This window comes from Bubalus kerabau, chromosome X, assembly GCF_029407905.1.
Source record: "Bubalus kerabau isolate K-KA32 ecotype Philippines breed swamp buffalo chromosome X, PCC_UOA_SB_1v2, whole genome shotgun sequence".
NCBI classification, from domain to species: Eukaryota; Metazoa; Chordata; class Mammalia; order Artiodactyla; family Bovidae; genus Bubalus; species Bubalus kerabau.
The window spans coordinates 109,023,903-109,046,594 of record NC_073647.1 but is presented as its reverse complement, the minus strand read 5'-3'; the positions used below and the strand labels follow the sequence as shown (position 1 = coordinate 109,046,594).

At 40.5% G+C, this 22,692-nt stretch overlaps 1 protein-coding gene across 5 annotated transcripts in view; it reads left to right on the top strand.

The window, feature by feature from the left end:
* Nucleotides 1-22,692, top strand: part of PFKFB1 (6-phosphofructo-2-kinase/fructose-2,6-biphosphatase 1) — a 108,387-nt gene that overhangs the window by 38,598 nt on the left and 47,097 nt on the right. For all 5 annotated transcript variants that reach the window (XM_055565025.1, XM_055565023.1, XM_055565024.1 and 2 more), the window contains 3 exons: nt 17,704-17,829; nt 21,233-21,326; nt 22,139-22,205. In XM_055565025.1, the coding sequence (XP_055421000.1) occupies nt 17,704-17,829; nt 21,233-21,326; nt 22,139-22,205 (287 nt within the window). The remainder of the gene's footprint in view (nt 1-17,703; nt 17,830-21,232; nt 21,327-22,138; nt 22,206-22,692) is intronic.

The following is a 22,692-nucleotide window of genomic DNA, read 5'->3' as shown; positions in this document are numbered from 1 at the left end:
TTTAAGTTGCTAGTCTCTTAATTTCAGATGCATTTCAAATATCTTGCATCTATACTCTCCTCGTTGCACAATTATTGGTTTTGATATCATATTTTTGTGCAGATTGTTTCCTGCCCTTATTATATGTTTGCCTTTACTGTTGAGCTTTTCCATTTGTAAATTTCTTGTTTCTAGTTGTGGGTTTTTCCACCTAGAGAAGTTCCTTTAGCATTTGTTCTAAATCTGGGTTCATGGTTTTGAATTTTCTATTTTTTTAATTAATTAATTCATTTTTATTGGGGGCTAATCACTTTACAATATTGTAGTGATTATTGCCATACACTGACATGAATCAGCCATGGGTGCACATGTGTTCCCCATCCAAAAACCCCCACCCACCTCCCTCCCCATCCCATCCCCCAGGATCATTCCAGTACACCAGCCATGAGCACCCTGTCTCATGCATTGAACCTGGACCGGTGATCCACTACACATATGATAATATACACGTTTCAATGCTACCCTCTCAAACCATCCCACCCTTGCCTTCTCCCACAGAGTCCAAAAGACTGTTCTTTACATCTGTGTCTCTTTTGCTGTCTTTCATATAGGGTCATCTGTACCATCTTTCTAAATTCCATATATATGTGTTAGTATACTGTATTGGTGTTTTTCCTTGTGACTTACTTCACTCTGTATAATAGGCTCCAATTGCATCCATCTCACTAGAACTGATTCAAATGCATTCTTTTTAATGACTGAGTAATATTCCATTGTGTATATGTACCACAGCTTTCTTATCCATTCGTCTGCTGATTGACATCTAGGTTGCTTCCAAGTTCTGGCTATTGTAAACAGTGCTGGGATGAACACTGGGGTGCACGTGTCTCTTTCAATTCTGGTTTCCTCAGTGTGTATGCCAGCAGTGGGATTGCTGGGTCATATGGCAGTTCTATTTCCAGTTTTTTAAGGAATCTCCACAATGTTCTCCATAGTAGCTGTACTAGTTTGCATTCCGACCAACAGTGTAAGAGGGATCCTTTTTCTCCACACCTTCTTCAGTATTTATTGTTTGTAGACTTTTGGATAGCAGCCATTCTGAGCAGCTTGAGATGGTACCTCATTGTGGTTTTGATTTGCATTTTCCTGATAATGAGTGATGTGAACATCTTTTCATGTGCTTGTTAGCCATCTGTATGTCTTCTTTGGAGAAATGTCTGTTTATTTCTTTGGCCCATTTTTTGATTGGGTCGTTTATTTTTCTGGAATTGAGCTGAATGAGCTGCTGCTATATTTTTGAGATTAATTCTTTGTCAGTTGCTTCGTTTGCAATTATTTTCTTCCATTCTGAAGGCTTTCTTTTCACCTTGCTTATAGTTTCCTTCATTGTGTAAAAACTTTTAAGTTCAATCAGGTCCCATTTGTTTATTTTTGCTATTATTTCCATTACTCTGGGAGGTGGGTCATAGAGGATCCTGCTGTGATTTATGTCAGTTAGTGTTTTCCCTAAGTTTTCCCCTTGGATTTATATAGTTTCTGGTCTTACATTTAGATCTTTAATCCATTTTGAGTTTATTTTTGTGTATGGTGTTAGAAAGAGTTCTAGTTTCATTCATTTACATTTGGTTGACCACTTTCCCAGCACCACTTGTTAAAGAGATTGTCTTTTCTACATTGTGTATTATTGCCTCCTTTGTCAAAAATAAGGTGTCCATAGGTTCAAGGATTTATCTATGGGCTTTGCATTTTGTTCCCTTGATCTATATTTCTGTCTTTGTGCCAGTACCATACTGTCTTGATGACTGTAGCTTTGTAGTAGAGCCTGAAGTCAGGTAGGTTGATTCCTCCAGTTTCATTCTTCTTTCTCAAAATTGCTTTGGCTATTCGAGGTTTTTGTATTTCCATACAAATTGTGAAATTATTTGTTCTAGTTCTCTGAAAAATGCCGTTGGTAGCTTGATAGGGATTGCATTGAATCTATAGATTGCTTTGGGTAGTATACTCATTTTCACTATATTGATTCTTCCAATCCATGAACATGGTATATTTCTCCATTTATTTATGTCCTCTTTGATCTCTTTCACCACTGTATTATAGTTTTCTCTATATAGGTCTTTTTTTTTTTCTTTTGGTAGATTTATTCCTATGTATTTTATTCTTCTCGTTGCAATGATGAATGGAATTGTTTCCTTAATTTCTCTTTCTGTTTTCTCATTGTTCATCTATAGGAATTCAAGGGATTTATGTATGCTAATTTTATATCCTGCAACTTTACTATATTCATTGATTAGCTCTAGTCATTTTCTGGTGGAGTCTTTAGGGTTTTCTATGTAGAGGATCACGTCATCTACAAACAGTGAGAGTTTTACTTCTTATTTTCCAATCTGGATTCCTTTTATTCCTTTTTCTTCTCTGATTGCTGTGGCTAAAACTTCCAAAACTATGTTGAATAGTAGTGGTGAGAGTGGGCACACTTGTCTTGTTCCTGACTTTAGGGGAAATGCTTTCAATTTTTCACCATTGAGGATAATGTTTGCTATGGGTTTATCATATATGCCTTTTATTATGCTGAGATGTTCCTTCTATTCCTGCTTTCTGGAAAGTTTTTTTAATCATAAATTGATGTTGAATTTTGTCAAAAAGGCTTTCTCTGCCTCTATTGAGATAATCATATGATTTTTATCTTTCAATTTGTTAATGTGGTATATCACATTGATTGATTTGTAGATATTGAAGAATCCTTGCATCCCTGGGATAAAGACCACTTGGTCGTGGTGTATGATCGTTTTAATGTGTTATTGGATTTTGTTTGCTAGAATTTTGTTAAGGATTTTTGCATCTATTTTCATCAGTGATATTAGCCTGTAGTTTCCTTTTTTGTGGCATCTTTTTCTGGTTTTGGTATTACGGTGATGGTGGCCTCATAGAATGAGTTTGACAATTTCTTTCCTCTGCAATATTCTGGAAAAGGTTGAGTAGTATAGGTGTTAGCTCTTCTCTAAATTTTTGGTAAAATTCAACTGTGAAGCCATCTAGTCCTGGGTTTTTGTTTGAGGAAGATTTCTGATTACAAATTCGATTTCTGTGCTTGTGATGGGTCTGTTAAGATTTTCTATTTCTTCCTCGCTCAGTTTTGGAAAGTTGTACTTTTCTAAGACGTTGTCCATTTCTTCCAAGTTGTCCATTTTATTGGTATACAGTTGCTGATCGTAGTCTTTTATGATCCTTTGTATTTCTGTGTAGTCTGTTCTGATTTCTCCATTTTTGTTTCTAATTTTATTGATTTGATTCTTCTCCCTTTGTTTCTTGATGAGTCTGGCTAATGGTTGTCAATTTTATTTATCTTCTCAAGGAATCAGCTTTTAGCTTTGTTGACTTTTGCTATGGTCTCTTTTGTTTCTTTTGCATTTATTTCTGCCCTAATTTTTATGATTTCTTTCCTTCTACTTCTCCTAAGTTTCATTTCTTCCTTTTCTAGTTGCTTTAGGTGTAAAGTTAGGTTATTTATTTGACTTTTCTCTTGTTTCTTGAGGTAAGCTTGTATTGCTATGAACCTTCCCCTCGGCACTGATTTTACTGAGTCCCATAGGTTTGGGGTTGTTGTGTTTTCATTTTCATTCTTTTCTATGCATACTTTGATTTCTTTTTATATTTCTTCTGTGGTTTGTTGGTTGTTCAGAACTGTGTTGTTTAGCCTCCATATGTTTGTATTTTTAACAGGTTTTTTTTTTTTTTCCCTGCAGTTGACATCTAATGTTACTGCATTATGATCAGAAAAGATGCTTGGGATGATTTCAGTTTTTTTTAATTTACCAAGGCTTGATTTATGGCCCAGGATATGATCTGTCCTGGACAAGGTTCTGTGTGCACTTGAGAAAAAGGTGAAATTCATTGTTTTGGGGTGAAATGTCCTATAGATATCAATTAGGCCTAACTGGCCCATTGTATCATTTAAAGTTTGTGTTTCCTTGTTAATTTTCTGTTTAGTTGATCTATCCATAGGTGTGAGTGGGGTATTAAAGTCTCCCACTATTATTGTGTCATTGTTAATTTCCCCTTTCATACTTGTTAGCATTTGCCTCACATATTGTGGTGCTCCTATGTTGAGTGCATATATATTTATAATTGTGTTATCTTCTTCTTGGATTGATCCTTTGATCATTATGTAGTGTCCTTCTTTGTCTCTTTTCACAGCCTTTGTTTTAGAGTCTATTTTAATTTAAATTTATTTATTTTAATTAGAGGCTAATTACTTTACACTATTGTATTGGTTTTGCCATACATCAACATGAATCCACCACAGCTGTACATGTGTTCCCAATCCTGAACCCCCCTCCCCCCCAAAAAAAGAATATGAAATATATATATATATATATAAAAAACACTGAGTCACTTTGCTATACAGCAGAAATGAACATAACATTGTGAATCAACTATATGTCAATAAAAATTTAAAAAATAATAATAAAGTGTATTTTACCTGATATGAGTATTGCTACTCTAGCTTTCATTTGGTCTCTATTTGTGTGGAATATCTTTTTCCTGCCCTTCACTTTCACTCTGTATATGTCCCTTGTTTTGAGGTGGGTCTCTTGTAGACATCATACATAGGAGTCTTGCTTTTGTATCCATTCAGCCAGTCTTTGTCTTTTGATTGGTGCATTGCACCCACTTAAATTTAAGGTAATTATTGATAAGTATGATCCCGTTGCTATTTACTTTGTTGTTTTTGGTTTGAATTTATACCTTTTCTGTGTTTCCTGTCTAGAGAAGATCCTTTATCATTTGTTGAAGACCTGGTTTGGTGTTGCTGAATTCTCTCAGCTTTTGCTTGTCTGTAAAGCTTTTGATGTCTCCTTCATATTTGAATGAGATCCTTGCTGGGTACAGTAATCTGGGTTATAGGTTTTTCTCTTTCATCACTTTAAGTATGTCCTGCCATTCCCTTCTGGCCTGAAGAGTTTCTATTGAAAGATAAGCTGTTATCCTTATGGGAATCACCTTGTGTGTGATTTGCTGTTTTTCCCTTGCTGCTTTTAATATTTGTTCTTTGTGTTTGATCTTTGTTAATTTGATTAATATGTGTCTTGGGGTGTTTTGCCTTGGGTTTATCCTGTTTGGGACTCTCTGTATTTCTTGGACTTGGGTGGCTATTTTCTTCCCCATATTAGGGAAGTTTTCAACTATTATCTCCTCAAGTATTTTTCATGGCCTTTCGTTTTGTCTTCTTCTTCTGGGACTCCTATGATTCGAATGTTGGGGCATTTGACTTTGTCCCAGAGATCTCTGAGGTTGTCCTCATTTCTTTTAATTCTTTTTTTCTTTTTTCCTCTCTGCTTCATTTATTTCTATCATTCTATCTTCTACCTCACTTATCCTATCTTCTGCCTCAGTTATTCTACTATTTGTTCCCTCCAGAGTGTTTTTTATCTCATTTATTGCATTATTCATTGACTCTTTTTTATTTCTTCTAGGTCCTTGTTAAACATGTCTTGCATATTCTCAATCCTTGTTTACAGACTATATATCTGTAACTTCATTTTTTTTTTCAAGATTTTGGATCATCTTTACTATCATTATTCTGAATTCTTTTTCAGGTAGACTCCCTATCTCCTCTTCTTTTGTTTGGTTTGGTGGGCATTTACCATGTTCCTCTACCTGATAAATATTCCTCTGCCTTTACATCTTTTTTAGATTGCTGTGTTTGGGGTGGCCTTTCTCTATGTTGGAGGTTTGTGGTTCCTCTTTATTGTTGAGGTTCCTCCCTTTGGTTGGTTTGGATGGGTGCTTGTCAAGGTTTCCTGGTTAGGGAAGCTTGCATCGGTGTTCTGGTGGGTGGAGTAGGATCTCTTCTCTCTGGAGTGCAATGAAGTGTCCAGTAGTGAGTTTTCAGGTGTCTATGGGTTTGGTGTGACTTTGGGCAGCCTGTATATTAATGCTCAGGGCTATGTTCCTGCGTTGCTGGATAATTTGCATGGTATGTCTTGCTCTGGAACTTGTTGGCTTGGGTGGAGCTTGGTCTCCTTCTAGGTATGGAGGCTTTTGGATGAGCTCTTGTCGATTAATGTTTCCTGGAGTCAGGAGTCTTCTGGTGTTCTCAAGTTTTGGACTTAAGCCTCTTGCCTCTGGTTCTCAGTCTTATTCTTACAGTAGCCTTAAGACTTCTCCATTCATACTGCACTGATGATAAAACATATAGGTTTTTGGTGAAAAAAATTCTCCACAGTGAGGGACACCCAGAGAGGTTCACAGAGTTACATGGAGAAGAGAAGAGGGAGGAGGGAGATAGAGGTGACCAGGACGAGAAGAGGGGGAATCAAAAGGGGTGAGAACAAGCTAGCCAGTAATAAATCCTCTAGGTGCTTTCTACAGTCTGGAACAACCAGAGAGGTTCACAGCATTGGGTAGAGAAGAGAAGGGGGAGGGAGGAGATAGAGGACAGTCAAAAGGGGGAGAGAGTAATCAAGCCAGTAATCACACTCCTAAGTAAAAAAGAGCACTGAAGGTTGGATTCTTAAAGGTACAAAATTAATAAAAAATACCGAAAAGCAAAGATTAAAAATCTAGAGTAGAGGTTAGATTCTCAAAAATACAATATTAAAAAAGAAAACAAAATCACACGAATTATAAAAAGTATGTATGAAATTTGCTTTAAAATAGGGCCTTTTTTGCAAGGTAATAGTAGGTTACAAAAATGAAAATTAAAGAAATAACAAAGGACTGAATTTTTTTTTAATTTAAATGATAACAGTAAAATATATCTAGGAATTTCTCTGGAGCTGTTGTGGGTAGTGTGGGGTAAGCTCAGTTTCAGATAGTTCCTTGTTCCAGATTATGCTTCTTCTTGAGGTCTATAGACCCCTTCCAATGTAGTCAGTGCTAACTACAGGGTTTTAATCTGTTGCACCTGTTACTTCCAAAGCAGTTCCCTCTGTTTATTTTGGTTTCTTATGTTTGCAAGTCTCTTCAGTGTCTAACTTCCACTTTGGCACAAGGGGACGGAAGTGTTCACTTATTTAGGCTCACTTGTTCAGTCGTGCTGTGGGGAGGGAGGAACACTGCAAACATATCACTGGTCTGTGTGGGGAGTGTGTGCAGTGTCTCGGCCACACTGGGTTTGCCCCCACTCACAGCATGTGTGCTTTCCCAGTCTACACTACTCAAGCTCCAGGTTGCTCTGAAGGAGAACTCTCCGAGGCAGGCCCTGGGTTTCGTGCACTTCCCAGGTCTAAGCCACTCAGGTTCAGGTTCTTGGGTACTCCACAAAGACACAGACTCGGTTGAACCTGCGTTTTTGCCCTTCCCAGGCCCGAGCGTCTCAGACAACCAGGTGCTCGGAAAGCACACTCTCCCCAGGTGGGGCAGTGCATCTTATCACCTCCCCAGTCCCAGCCGTTCATTTTCCTGGGTGCTAAGTGGGAGCACCATCTCAGTTGTGCCATGTGTCTCCTCTGGGGAGCTGATCTCTGCCTGTGACCCTCCTGGAAGATGTCAACCATCCAGGATCCCAGGAAGACTTGATAAGCAACTGGGAGCCTGCTTGCAGTTTGGTAGAGGATGCCATCTTTGGGGCTGAGATTGCCCCTTGCTGGCTCTGGCTGTCTCCTGCCTGCCTCTTTGCCTCCAGTGGAGGATGGGTCAGTCAGCAGCCAGCTAGCTCTCCTCTAGTAGTCGCTCAGTCCTTTGTTCTGTGAGCGGGCCTGGCAGTGCCTTAGGTTAGAGCTTTTTGTGGGAAATTTCTCTCTCTCTCTTTCTTTCTTTCTTTTTTTTCCCTCTCTGGCTATCACACAGTTTGGGTTGCTATCTCATGTTAGCTCCCTCAGATTGTCCTCAGGGCATTCAGGCCCGGTCCTTACCTTAAGCAATGCAGCCTGCTCCTCCCTGTTCAGCCCCCACTTGCTGGTGGCAGATGCGAGCATCTAGGCTACTTCTCTGCTGGGAGTTGCAGTTAGGCACGTAATCTGTCGGTTTTATTTATTTATTTTTTCCTCCCGGTTATATTGCCCTCTGAGAGTCCAAAACTCCCCACAGACCCGCTGGTCTGAGGGTTTCCTGGTGTTTGTAAACTTCTCCTCCTTCACGACTTCCTCCCCAGGATGGGTCTCCTTCCCTAACTCTTTTGTCTTTCCTTTTATCTTTTATATTTTGTCCTACCTTTTTTCGAAGACAATGGGCTGCATTTCTGGGTGGCTGATGTCCTGTGCCAGCGTTCAGAATTTGTTCTGTGGAAGTTGCTGAGTGTTCAAAAGATTGTTCAATGAATTTGTGGGGGAGAAGGTGGTCTCCCTGTCCTATTCCTCTGCCATCTTAGCCAGCTCCAGTATTGAATTTTCTTAGCTTTTGCTTATCTGCTTTGTTCAGTCTATAAGTCTGACTCTTTGCAATCCCATGAACTGCAGCACGCCAGGCTTCCCTGTCCTTCACTATCTCCCAGAATTTGTTCAACCTCATGTCCACTGAGTCAGTGGTGCCATCCAACCATCTCATCTTCTGTTGCCCCCTCCTCTCTTGTCCTCAATCTTTCGCAGCATCAGAGTCTTTTCCAGTGAGTAAGCTCTTCGCATCAGGTAGCCAAAGTATTGGATCTTCAGATTCTGCATCAGTCCTTCCAATGAATATTCAGGGTTGATTTTCTTCAGGATTGACTGGTTTGATCTCCCTGCTGTCCAAGGTAATCTCAAAGTCTTCTCTAGCACCACAATTTGAAAGCATTAATTCTTCTGGGCTCAGACTTCTTTATGGTCCAACTCTTATATCCATACATGACTACTGGAAAAACTGTAGTTTTGACTGTACGCACCTTTATCAGCAAAGTGATGTCTCTGCTTTTTAATATGCTGTCTAGGTTTGTCATAGCTTATGTTAGAGGAGCAAACATGTATTAATTTCATGGCTACAGTCATGATCCACAGAGATTTTGGGAGCCCAAGAAAATGAAATCTGACACTGTATTCCCTTTTCCTCATCTATTTGCCATGAAGTGATGGGACCAGATGCCATATTCTTAGTTTTTTGAATGCTGAATTTTAGCCAGTTTTTTCACTCTCCTCATTCACCTTCATCAAGAGTCTCTTTAGTTCCTCTTCACATTCTGCCATTAAAATGGTATCATCTGCATGTCTGAGGTTGTTTCTATTTCTCCTGGAAATCTTGATTCTAGCTTGTGAGTCATCCAGCCCAGCATTTCATATGATGTACTCAACATGCAAGTTAAATAAGCAGGGAGCCAATATAAAGCCTTGACATACTCTTTTCCCAATTTGGAACCAGTCTGCTTTTCCATGTCCAGTTCTAACTGTCGCTTCTTGTCCTGCACACGGGTTTCTCAGGAGGCAGGTAAGGTGGTCTAGTATTCACATCTCTTCAAGAATAACCCACAGTTTGTTGTGATCCACATAGTCAGACTTTAGCATAGTTAATGAAGCAGAAGTAGACGTTTTTATGGAATACATTTTTTTCTATGATCCAGTGGATGTTGGCAATTTGATCTCTGGTTCCTCTGCCTTTTCTAGATCCATATTATACATTTGGAAATTCTTGGTTCACATACTGCTGAAGCCTGACTTGAAGGATTTTGAGCATAATCTTGCTAGCATGTGAAATGAGTGCAATTGCATGGTAGTTTGAACATTCTTTGCCATTGCCTTTCTTTTGAATTAAACAAAAACTGACCTTTTTCTGTCCTGTAGCCATTGCTGAGTTTTGCAAATTTGTTGGCATATTGAGTGCAGAACTTTAACAGCATCATCCTTCATCCTTTAGGATTTGAAATAGCTCACCTCGAATTCCACCACCACCACTAGCTTTGTTCATAGCAATTCTTCCTAAGGCCCACTTTACTTCACATGCTAGGATGTCTGGCCTTAGGTAAATGACCACACTGTCATGGTTATCTGGGTCATTGAAAGTTTTCTGTACAGATTTTCTGTATATTCTTGCCACCTCTTCTTAATCGCTTCTGCTTCTGTTAGGTCTTTGCTGTTTTTGTCCTTTATTGTCCCTATATTTACATGAAATATCCCCTTGATATCTCCAGTTTTCTTAAAGAGTCTCTAGTCTTTCCCATTCTATTTTTTTCCTCTGTTTCTTTGTGTTGGTCCCTCAAGAAAGCTTTCTTATCTCTTTGCTATTCTCTGGTACTCTGCATTCAGTTGGGTGTATATTTCCCTTTCTCCTTTGCTTATCATTTCTCTTCTGTTCTCAGCTATTTGTAAGGCCTCCTAAGACAACTAATTTGCCTTCCTGCATTTTTTTTTCCCCTAGAGATAGTTTTGGTCACCACCTCCTGTACAGTGTTATAAACCTCCATCCATAATTCTTCAGGCACTCTGTCTACCAGATCTAGTCCCTTGAATATAATCATCACCTCCACTGTATAATGATAAAGGATTTTCTTTAGGTCATACCTGAATGGCCCATCTGAGCCATGGAAACCCTTGCTTATCTGTAAAGCTTTTGATTTCTCTGTTGAATCTGAATGAGAGCCTTGCTGGCTAGAATAATCTTGGTTGTAGGTTTTCCCCTTTTAGCACTTTAAATATGCCATGCCATTCCCTTCTGGACTGCAGAATTTGTGCTTCAATATTAATGGATAAGTTTATACATGTATGGTAAGTCACTTTAGTCATGTACAACTCTTTGTGACCCCATGAATACCTCTGTCCATGGGTTTCTCCAGGCAAGAATACTGGAGTGGGTTTCCATACCCTCCTCAAGGGGATCTTCCTGACCCATGGATCAAACTCGCATCTCTTACATCTCCTGCACTGGCAGGCAGGTTCTTTACCACTAGGAAGCCCAGATAACTTTATAGGGATTCTTTTGTTATTTGTTGCTTTTCCCTTGTTGCTTTTAATATTTTTATTTATCTTTCATTTTTGTCAATTTGATTAATATGTGTCTGTGTGCATTCTTCTTTGAATTTATCATATATGGGACTCTGTGATTCCTGGACTTGGGTGACTGTTTCCTTTCCCATGTTAAGGAAGTTTTCAACTGTTATCTCTTCTTATATTTTCCCAGGCCCTTTCTCTCTTCTTCTTGGACTCTTATAATGTCAATGTTGGTATGTTTAATGTTGTCCCAGAGTTCTCTGAGACCATATTCACTTCTTTTCATTCTTTTTTCTTCATTCTGTTCCACAACATTGGTTTCCAGCATCTGTCTTCCTGATGACTTATCTGTTCTTCCTCATTTATTCTTGTATTGATTTTTTTTCTATGTATTTTTTAAATTTTCATTTATTGTATTCTTCAACTCTTTGTTTGTCCTTTATATCTTCTACCTCTCTGTCAAACATTTCTTATTTTTCTCTGCCTGTGCTTCCATTCTTTTTCCAAGATCTTGGGTTATCTTTACTATCATTACTCTGAAGTATTTTCTGGGTAATTTGCCTATCTCCACTTCATCTAGTTGTTTTTCTGGGGTTTTATTTTGTTCCTTCATCTGGAACATATTCTTCTTCTGTATCATTTTGTCTAACTTTCTGTGTTTATGGTGTCTGTTCTGCAGACTGCTGGATTATTATTCATTCTGCTTCTGCTATTTGTCCCCTGTCTGGTGAGGCTGGTCTAGAGGCTTGTGCAGGCTTCCTGATTGGAGTACTGGTGCCTGCCCACAGGTGTTGGAGCTGGGTCCTAACCATTTGGTAGACATGACTATGTCAAGGAATGTGTTTAGAATGTGTTTAGAGGCGGCTGGGGACTCAGTAGGTAGCCTGTCTACTGATGGATAGGGCTGTGTTCCTCCCCAGTTAGTTGTTTGGCCTAAGGCTCCTCAGCTCTGGAGCCTACAGGCTGTTAGTTGGAGCCAGGTCTTGCTGCCAAAATGGCAGCCTCCAGGAGAGCTCACACCAATGAGTACTTCCCAGATTCTCTGCCCTCAGGATCTTTGTCCCACTGTGAGCTACAGCTACCCTGTAACTCCCCAAGAGTTCTTCCAAAACCATCATGTAGGGCTGACCCATATTCCTCTGAAGTCACTGTTTTTCCCCTGGTCCCAATGCACTTGAGATCTAAGGTACACTCTCTAAAAGTGGACTTTCTCTTTGCCCCTATATTTTGGAGTTCCTACAATCAAGCCCCACTGGCCTTCACAGCCAAATGTTCTGGGGGATCTTCCTCTTGATGACAGACCCCTAGACTTGTGATCCTAATGTGACACTCAGAACTCTCATTTCTCTGGGAGAACTTCTGCTATATAAGTATTTGCCAGTTTTGGGGTCACCCACCTGATGGGTATGGGATTTGATTGTATTGCAAATGTCCCTCTCCTACCATCTTGTTGTTGCTTCTTGTTTGTCTTTGGATATAGAATATTTTTTTGATAGGTTTCAATATTTTTGTTGATGGTTATATTCAGCAGTTAACTGTGACTTTAGTATTTTTGTGAGAGGAGGTGAGCCCAAGTCCTTCTTTTCCTTCAGCACCCATAATCTTCTTTTATGGAAGAACCCTGAAACATGAACAGGCGATTTCATACAATTCCAAGGTACAGCTTTCTGGAGGGACAGGAGCAGACCAGCAGTTCACTGAATTGTCATCTCCAGTGCCAGTGACACCTCTTGTTATTCACCATGTCATTTGGTTCTCCACAGCATACATTTTCTGGCCCATTTCATTAAAAGAAAAGGTATCATGGAAATATTCTGGAGGATGGTTGAAGGCACTAGTGAATGCAAGCCAATAAATCCCTGGATAGTTGAACTATCCAGTCTTGCCTGGCTTATACCTCTTTGGGTTCCAACTGGGCAGTGTTCCCTCTGTTGTCTCTGCACCCTGAGATAATGTTACAGGGTAGCTCCAAAACTGTTTGTGCAAGTTTCTCTATTATGCCTGCTACAAACTGGTTGCTGCACTCTCCTCCAAGGCTCTGAAACTCCCCCTCTATTTTGACTGATCCTCCTGACAGTGAAGGGACTTTGAGGGTGTGGGACCTTTTCTATTTCATAGAAATAGAAGGGACTTTGAGGGGTATGCTTCTCCCCTGGGAGGGAGCACAGGTCTTATTCCAATTTTTTCCCTCTTTTTTCTTTTGTCCTACCAGGTTATGTGGAGACTATATTGCTCTTTCAGAAGTTTGAGGTCTTCTATCACCATTCAGTAGATATTCTGTGAGAATTGTTACACATGTAAATGTGTTTTTGATATATTTGTCAGAGGAGGTGGCCTCCATGTCCTAGTACTCTGACATCTTGATCCACTCTCATTGAAGAATTTTTATAATAAATAATTTTAGACAATTCCATTATCTGTGTCATCACATCATTTATGTCTATTGATGGTCTTTTTAAATGCAAGTTGAAATTTCATAGTTATTTGTATGTTGACTGATTTTAGTTTATATAGTGGACATTGTAAACATCATTTGAGGGGACAAGTATTGCTTTTATCTTATGGAGATTAATATTTTTGTTTCATCTTTTTGTGTGTTGTGATTCAAACATTAATTCCGTTTTTAAAGCTGAATTTAGACAAGTACTATGTGTACACCACCTAGTGGTCAGTGTAGGACTTGGGTGAAGGTATTTTCAGTTCATTTTCCAAATACTTGGTAGGCTAATTAGAGTCACATCAAAGCACTCATAGATCAAACATGAGCCCACGGGTTCAAAACCACTTCTTGCAATTTCTCTTCTAAACGTTTCCTTCTCCCATATTTTTTCCCTGGTGGCTCAGATGATAAAGAATCTGCCTGCAATGCAAGAGTTCTGGGTTCAATCCCTGGGTTTGGGTACATCCTCTGGAGGATGGCATGGCATTATCTGTGAATTACTCCAGTATTCTTGCCTGGAGAATCCTTATAGACAGAGGAGCCTGGCAGGCTACAGTTCATGGGGTCGCAAAGAGTCGGACATGACTAAGCAACTAAGCACAACACAGTGCCACTTCCCTACGCTCCCATTTTCTGTCCTCTGTTCAGAAACCACACACTCTCTTGGTTGTATCACTTCCAGAAACAAGTTGCAAGACGATTGGTTCAGTTCAGTTTCTCTGTCGTGTCTAACTCTTTGTGACCCCATGGATTGCAGCATGCCAGGCTTTCCTGTCCATCACCAACTCCCAGAGTTTGCTCAAACTCATGTCCATTGAATCGATGATGCCATCCGACCATTTCATCCTCTGTCGTCCCCTTTTCCTCTTACCATCAATCTTTCCCAGTGTCAGGGTCTTTTCCAATGAGTCAGTTCTTCATATCAGGTGGCCAAATTATTGGAACTTCAGCTGCATCATCAGTCTTTCCAATAAATATTCAGGACTGATTTCCTTTAGGATGCACTGGTTGGATCTCCTTGCAGTCCAAGGGACTCTCAAGAGTTTTCTCCAACACCACAGTTCAAAAACATCAATTCAGCGCTCAGCTTTCTTTATGGTCCAATTCTCACATCCGTACATGACCACTGGAAAAGCCATAGCCTTGACTAGGTGGATCTTTGTCAGCAAAGTAATGTCTCTGCTTTTTAATATGCTGTCCAGGTTGGTCATAGCTTTTCTTCTAAGGAGCAACCGTCTTTTAATTTCATGGCTGCAGTCATCATTGGCAGTGATTTTGGAGCCCCCCAAAATAAAGTCTGTCACTGTTTCCACTGTTTTCCCCATCTATTTGCCAAGAAGTGGTGGGACCGGATGCCATGATCTTCATTTTTCTGAATGTTGAGTTTGAAGCCAGCCTTTGCACTCTCCTCTTTCTCGTTCATCAAGAGGCTTTTTAGTTCCTCTTCACTTTCTGCCATAAGGGTGGTGTCATCTGCATATCTGAGGTTATGGATATTTCTCCTGGCAATCTTGATTCCAGCTTGTGCTTCTTCCAGTCCAGCGTTTCTCATGATGTACTCTGCATACAAGTTAAATAAGCAGGGTGACAATATACAGCCTTGACGTACTCCTTTTCCTATTTGGAACCAGTCTGTTGTTCCACGTCCAGTTCTAACTGTTGCTTCCTGACTTGCGTACAGATTTCTCAAGAGGCAGGTCAGGTGGTCTGGTGTTCACATCTCTTTCAGAATGTTCCAGTTTGTAGTGATCCACACAGTCAAAGGCTTTGGCATACTCAATAAAGCAGAAATAGATGTTTTTCTGGAACTCTCTTGCATTTTCCATGATCCAGCAGATGTTTGCAATTTGATCTCTGGTTCCTCTGCCTTTTCTAAAACCAGCTTGAACATCAGGAAGTTCATGGTTCACATATTGCTGAAGCCTGGCTTGGAGAATTTTGAGCATTACTTTACTAGCGTGTGAGATGAGTGCAATTGTGCAGTAGTTTGAGCATTCTTTGGCATGGCCTTTCTTTGGGATCGGAATGAAAACTGACCTTTTTCCAGTCCTGTGGCCACTGCTGAGTTTTCCAAATTTGCTGGCATATTGAGTGCAGCACTTCCACAGCATCATCTTTCAGGATTTGAATTAGCTCAACTGGAATTCCATCACCTCCACTAGCTTTGTTCATAGTGATGCTTTCTAAGGCCCACTTGACTTCACATTCCAGGATGCCTGGCTCTAGGTCAGTGATCACACCATCATGATTATCTGGGTCATGAAGATCTTTTTTGTACAGTTCTTCTGTGTATTCTTGCCACCTCTTCTTAATATCTTCTGCTTCTGTTAGGTCCATACAATTTCTGTCCTTTATCGACCCCATCTTTCAAACTAAAATGGACTGGAATGGGTGAATTAACTCAGATGACCATTCATATCTACCTCTGTGGCCAGGAATCCCTCAGAAGAAATGGAGTAGCCACCATGGTCAACAAAAGAGTCCAAAATGCAGTACTTGGATACAATCTCAAAAACGACAGAATTATCTCTGTTCGTTTCCAAGGCAAACCATTCAATATCACAGTAATCCAAGTCTATGCCCCAACCAGTAACGCTGAAGAAGCTGAAGTTGAACTGTTCTATGAAGACCTATAAGACCTTTTAGATAGGTGTCCTTTCCAAAAAAAGATGTGCTTTTCATTATAGGGGACTGGAATGCAAAAGTAGGAAATCAAGAAACACCTGGAGTAACAGGCAAATTTGGCCTTGGAATACGGAATGAAGCAGGGCAAAGACTAATAGAGTTTTGCCAAGAACATGCACTGGTCATAGCAAACACCCTCTTCCAACAACACAAGAGAAGACTCTACACATGGACATCACCAGATGGTCAACACCGAAATCAGATTGATTATATTCTTTGCAGCCAAAGATGGAGAAGCTCTATACAGTGAGCAAAAACAAGAGCAGGAGCTGACTGTGGCTCAGATCATGAACTCCTTATTACCAAATTCAGACTGAAATTGAAGAAAGTAGGGAAAACCAGTAGACCATTCAGGTATGACCTAAATCAAATCCCTTATGATTATACAGTGGAAGAGAGAAATAGATTTAAGGGACTAGATCTGATAGATAGAGTGCCTGATGAACTATGGAATGAGGTTCATGCCATTGTACAGGAGACAGAGATCAAGACCATCCCAATGGAAAAGAAATGCAAAAAAGCAAAATGGCTGTCTGGGGAGGCCTTACAAATAGCTGTGAAAAGAAGAGAAGCGAAAAGCAAAGGAGAAAAGGAAAGATATAAGCATCTGAATGCAGAGTTCCAAAGAATAGCAAGAAGAGATAAGAAAGCCTTCCTCAGTGATCAATGCAAAGAAATAGAGGAAAACAACAGAATGGGAAAGACTAGAGATCTCCTAAAGAAAACTAGAGATACCAAGGGAACATTTCATTCAAAGATGGGCTCGATAAAGGACAGAAATGGTATAGAAGGTCTTAGTTGCTTTTAATTGTCAAATCTGCCCCCACTCGGGTGGGTTTGGAACAGTGCCTTGTGAAGGTTTCCTGTTGGGGAGCTTTTGTCTGTGTTCTGGTGAGTGGAGCTGGATCTTGACTTTCTGAAGGACAGTGCCATGTCCAATAAAGTGTTCTGGGATGTCAGTGGGCTTGGCATGACTTTGGGTAACCTGTCTACTAATGGGCATGGTTGAATTCCTATTTTGCTGAAGTGTCTGGCACTGGAGCTTGCTGGCCTTTGAGTGTGTCTTGGTCTTAGTGTTGAGGTGGAGGCTTTGGGGAGAGCTCTCATTGATTAATGTTCCATGGGTTTGGGAGTTCTCTGGTGATACAAAGTCCTGGACTTGGATCTCCCACCTCAAGGATTTGGGCCCAACCCCTTACTGTAGCAGGAATATTTCACAGGCCACACAGCATAGAAGACAAAACCCCACGACTAATAGCAAAAGCAACATAAACAGCCCAGAACACTCAAAGAAACTCACACAGTCATTCTGAGGAGACTAACTTCCCTTTTTGGAAGTGTATCTGTCAGTGTTCAGAAGGTATTCTGTAAGAGTTATCCTATATGCAGATGGATTTTTAATGCATTTCTTGGGAGGAAGTTGATCTCCCTGTCTAACTCCTACACCACCTTGAAAGTTCTCAGGAATCTAGCTGTAACTTCTTACATTTATATGTTATTCAGTAGTATCTGTAAAGATAAGCAAATTCCTGGGCCCTGTTTCTCCCTGCAGATGCCTGCATCTACAGATTTGGGGTTAGCATTTTGCACTGCAATCTCAGTTTGCTCATGAATTCAATGACGATAAGTTTCAATTTTCTAGGTTTTTTTTTTTTCCTTGTTATATAGTGGTTGGAGAGAGGCTCTTTTAAATTTTACATCTCTGTGATGATAACTTAATATCATGTGAATCTGAGGATAAGATTTGAAGCTCTGTTTGTCTTCCAGCATCCATACCACAGTTTACAAATTCCCCCACGATGGTGATCATGGTGGGTTTACCAGCTCGAGGAAAGACCTACATCTCAACAAAGCTCACACGCTATCTCAACTGGATAGGAACACCAACTAAAGGTATGTCTCTGAAACCCTTTGTTCTACAGCCCTCTGTAGAACACTGATGGACTATAGAGTAAGGTAGCTAACCTCAAAAGAGCAAAGCCACTAGTACAGGAATGTCTCAAACCACTATTAACAGTACTAAGACTATTACTAATATTATTACTGCTGCTGCTACTACTATTACTATGACTGCTACTAATATTTCTACTACTGCTACTACTACCTTCATAAATTTTACAATTTCTTAACTATATACCCAGTGCTAAATCTTATGCTAGGGGCTAAGTATAGGAAAATTAATAAGATTAAACATCTGTTTCAGAGGAGATCTATTTTGTAAGACCTCAAAATCACCCTATCAATAACATATTACTCTTATTACCATTTTTATTAATATTACATCAATTTTACTATTTTATTAGCATTAACATTTCTTTACAACCTTAAGCTGTCCTTCAGAACGTAGGGATGTATGAGTCAAGCACGTTGAAACCCCAGCCTGGAGGTCCCCACAAGCTCTTCAGTATAGCAGGGCACTTTAGCTCACCTCTCCAGTCCAGAAAGCGTCCTGTCTCCAGGCCTCTCCTTAGGTCTGTGCCTTGCTTCTCCCCATCCCCAGCCGGAAGTGACCCTACCTCTTTCCGCCTCCAGAGGGGTCTCCTTCACAGCCTGTCAGCCTCCTCCCACACTCCCTGCTTCCAGCTTTCCTTTCTCCCCATGTGATCTCTTTTCTGCTTACTACCTTTTATTCAGCAATCATTCTCTTGTGTTCTCCTTTTGATTTCTCTATCCCCACCCCGTATCCCCATTCCTATTTGACTCCTCTGTTCTCCCTAGGACCATGCTTCTCTGGGCTCCCACACCAATGCTTTCTACAGCCCCCTCTATGCCAACACTAATTACATAGTGTGTTGTGTGTCTGGGTCTCTCGCCCCAGGAGCTGCTCTGGGGTAAGAGATTAGATCTTATTCATTTCTATTGCTCAAGTAGGACAAAATTAAGACATTTAGAGGCTTTAAACGCTAAGAGTTAGGGTGCCCCTGCATCATATGTAATTCAGAATAAAAACAGTAAATGTAACAACGTCTACCAATTTTTTTATTTATCCCCTAATGACTATATTAATGCTTTTAATGCATATTCACTTGGCTGAAAACTTTTACTGGGGCTGTGTCTTTACTGGTACACTAAGCAAGTGCTTAGCCTGTCTCTCTTGTGGAATGGAACACTGCTCCCCAGTGCAGAAAAAGTTCTTCTCAGGCATTCATTTGCTCAGTCATTAATTATTTGTTGAGCACAGTTGTGTCAAGGCCCTTGTTGGATGTTGGGCAAAGAAAAACAAGTAAGATAGGACCCCTGCCCTCAAAGAACTCACATCTATTCTTAAGCTCTAAAACACCCACGTGGGAGGGACTAGTATTATCATCATCCCACAGTTGATGAAACTAATGCCCAAGAGTTGACACATCTTGTCTGAAGGCACATGGTCACCATGTGATGGAACACATCACATGTATGTAACATCAACCAAGGTGATGGAACACAAGGTGATGGAACCAAGATACGAACCCACATCTGGTTGATGTCGAAGCCTAACGCTCACTGTGTCCGACACTGACACTCACTGTCTGATACTTGGCACTACAGATGGAAAGAGGAGAGAACCCACATTGGCCCTGTACTCCCCTGCATGTTCTTCCTCTCATTTCTCTTGACCATCCCAGCACCCTATCTATCTGCCCCCTTCCCTCCCTCTCTCCAGTCTTCTCCTCTCCTTCTCCCATTTCTTCTTTCCCTTCATTTACTTTCTGTTTCTCTCATTCACTGGTGAGTTTCCCATGAATGGGAATTTCCCATGAATGGGAATGGAGTTTCCTCCATGTGCCAAAACCCATACTATGCACTGGACATCCAAAACTAGATGAGATTCACACCCCATCCTTGAAGATTTCTCCGTTTGGCTGGGGTGCATAAGAATACAACATGTCACTGAAGAATCCCAGAGCAGGGTACTGAGGGTCTCACAGAGGAAATCACCACCTGGAAGGCAGTGAAATCTTCCATATATGGTATATTTGAGCTGGGTGGGTCCTGTGGGAGGAATAGGACATTGGCAGAAGAGAAGGGGAGAAGGAATGGTTCTTGTAGGACTGCAGGCTCTGAGGAGCCTCTGCTGAGTGTAGGGGCACATGTGATGGTGGCAGATGGGTCTGTGCTCCTATGCACCTGCTTCCCATCTGCTCCACTCACACAGAGACCCTCAGGGTCATGTTTCAAACACATAGCTGCCCATATCTGTAGCTACCAAGGGTTCCCTTGACTGGCAGGTTTAAATCCAAGCTCCTTAGCCTATCATTTGTTCAAGGCCCTCCATGATTGGCCTCTGCCAAGCTCACATGCCTCAGTCACAATTGGATGACTCATGTTCTGCATTCTGCCAATGCCACACCCTTGCTCAGAATGTTCCTCTACCTGGAATGTCTTCGTTCCCCTCTCCCACACACTACGCCTGCCTATAAAAGATCTGCCTTCTTATAAAGACTGGCACAAATGCTGCTTTCTCCAAAATAAGCTTCTGAGACTACTCTAAGTTTAGTCTTTACTTCCCCCTTACTCTTTTGTATGACTCTGTCAGAGCACTTAATAAACTGGGTGAGAGCTCTGTGTTTACTGGTTTATTCTCTGTCCTGCCTTCTGGATGGTGAGCTTCTTGTGGATCCATCATGTAGATCCGATTCATCTCTGAGACCCCAGAACTCATGTCCTGATTTACAAAGTAAACATGAGAAAGTATTTGTTGGATGAATGAATGAAATAGTACATTTACCTCTTTGCCTAGTATCCCTTCATTCCCCCTTTCCCTCCTTCCTCTCTGGTTTTTCACCACTACAAATGAGAAAGTGTGGCCTAAAAAGTCCAACAAATCTAGGTTCTCTATACTGATGCATAAAATATGATAGCATTGGACTAGGTATCTGAAGGCCAAGTCTAGTTATACCCCCAGCTTGCTTAATGTTTGACCCTTGGTTTACTCACAGGATCCCAGTTTCTTTATTTTTCCAATGGAGTGGGGCATTAAAAGTTTTGTAGTTTATGATAAAACAGAATAGTGGAAAGATCACCAGCTTTGGAACCAAACAGACCTGTGTTTGAATCCCAGCTCTCCACTTACAATGAGAGTTACTTCCTTTCTCTGAAATTTCATTTTCTCATTTATAAAATGGGAATGGTGATTCCTACTTTTTAGGGTTGTTGTGAGGAGTAAGTGAGCTGGACACCATAATTTGAGGCTTTGTATACACATTATATAATTAGAAACTCTACCTTCTTTTACCTCTGAGATCCCTCCCAGAAAGGACTTTTATTTTGCCACTGGGATCTTCCCAACCACTTCACCAGGGCTTCCTGCTTTCAGTGTTTAATTTAGGCCAATATCGACGAGAGGCAGTGAGCTACAAGAACTACGAATTCTTTCTTCCCGACAACATGGAGGCCCTACTTATCAGGAAGTGAGTACCTAACATTTTAAAGACCTTTGCTGCCCCCTGGCTGAGGGAGGCCTCTATTCAGATAAGAGCAGAGTACAGCAGAGCAATTTGGGTTAGTAAGGAGACTAGTTAAGACAACCCTTACACTATCTTAACTGAAACCTATTTCTGGTAATATCCATCCCCTGCTTAAGAACTTTTACGAGTTTCCTACTTTTGACAGGAAAGAGTGGAAATTTAGCCTAGTATTTAAAATAAGAGTCTCAGTAGTTTGGCCCACTCTGACCTCATCCATTCAACCTCAAGGTGTTTGTCCTCTACAAGGCTCTGAACACTTTCAGAACAGAGCCTGAGTCTCATTTATTGATCTACATCCTCATAATGGAACCCAGCAAAGAGTAATCACTAAACAGATTTTTGTCAAAAATGTAAATACATTTCCATCATGTTACCTGTGTTTGCCCTGTTATATGTGCCAGTAATACCTTCTACTTCACAGACTATGTATCCAGGCTCTTCTTGGGTTCAAGACCCAATTCAGTTTGAGCACTATTAGTTCAAGGTTTGGAGCCCTTGATAGTATGGCTCGGTCATTAGTCTAATTTTCCTGGGTATGTTATGCCCTTAAGATGTCTACACAGAGCCACTTTCAACTGTGTGACTTCTCTGTGCTTGTTATAGTTCTTAGAACATAGAACACAGTTTGTAGATACTCAACAGATGAATAATTTAATGTATGACATATGAGATATAGTCCAAAAGATAATGCAGAATAGAGAGGAACCCATCTTTGGTATAGTAGATGTCTCTGTTTCTTTCTTTATCTTTTTCAGGCAGTGTGCCCTAGCAGCCCTGAAAGATGTTCATAGCTATCTCAGCCATGAGGAAGGTCGTGTTGCGGTAAGGAAATTTGCATTTTCTCTTGGGTTTCTGTTGGGATGGAGAAGAGCTAATATATATTGAGTGTTTATTATGTTCTATACACTATTCTAAGCACTTTGCATGTATTAATGTAATTCAACCCTCCCCCACAAGATAAGTATTTTTTACTATACTCCATTTTATACCCCAGAAAAATGTAGTGCAGAAAGACCAAATAGTTAAATATTTTCCCAAAGGGTAAGCCAGAACTGGAATACAGGTTGTATAGCTCCAGAATCTATACTCCTAACCAATAGAGTCTATCACTCTACCCCCAATAATTCAACAGGACTACACTAGAATTTGACTGCAATACAAACATTTTTGAGTTCTAGAGATTTACCTAAACACCTAGCCAATTTAATCTCATAAACCTCTAATACAGGATTTGGAAATTCTAAAAGGGCTTCAAAGAACTCCAAAGTGATAGGGAGGGAAGAAGCTTCACCTAGGAGCTGAGAAAATC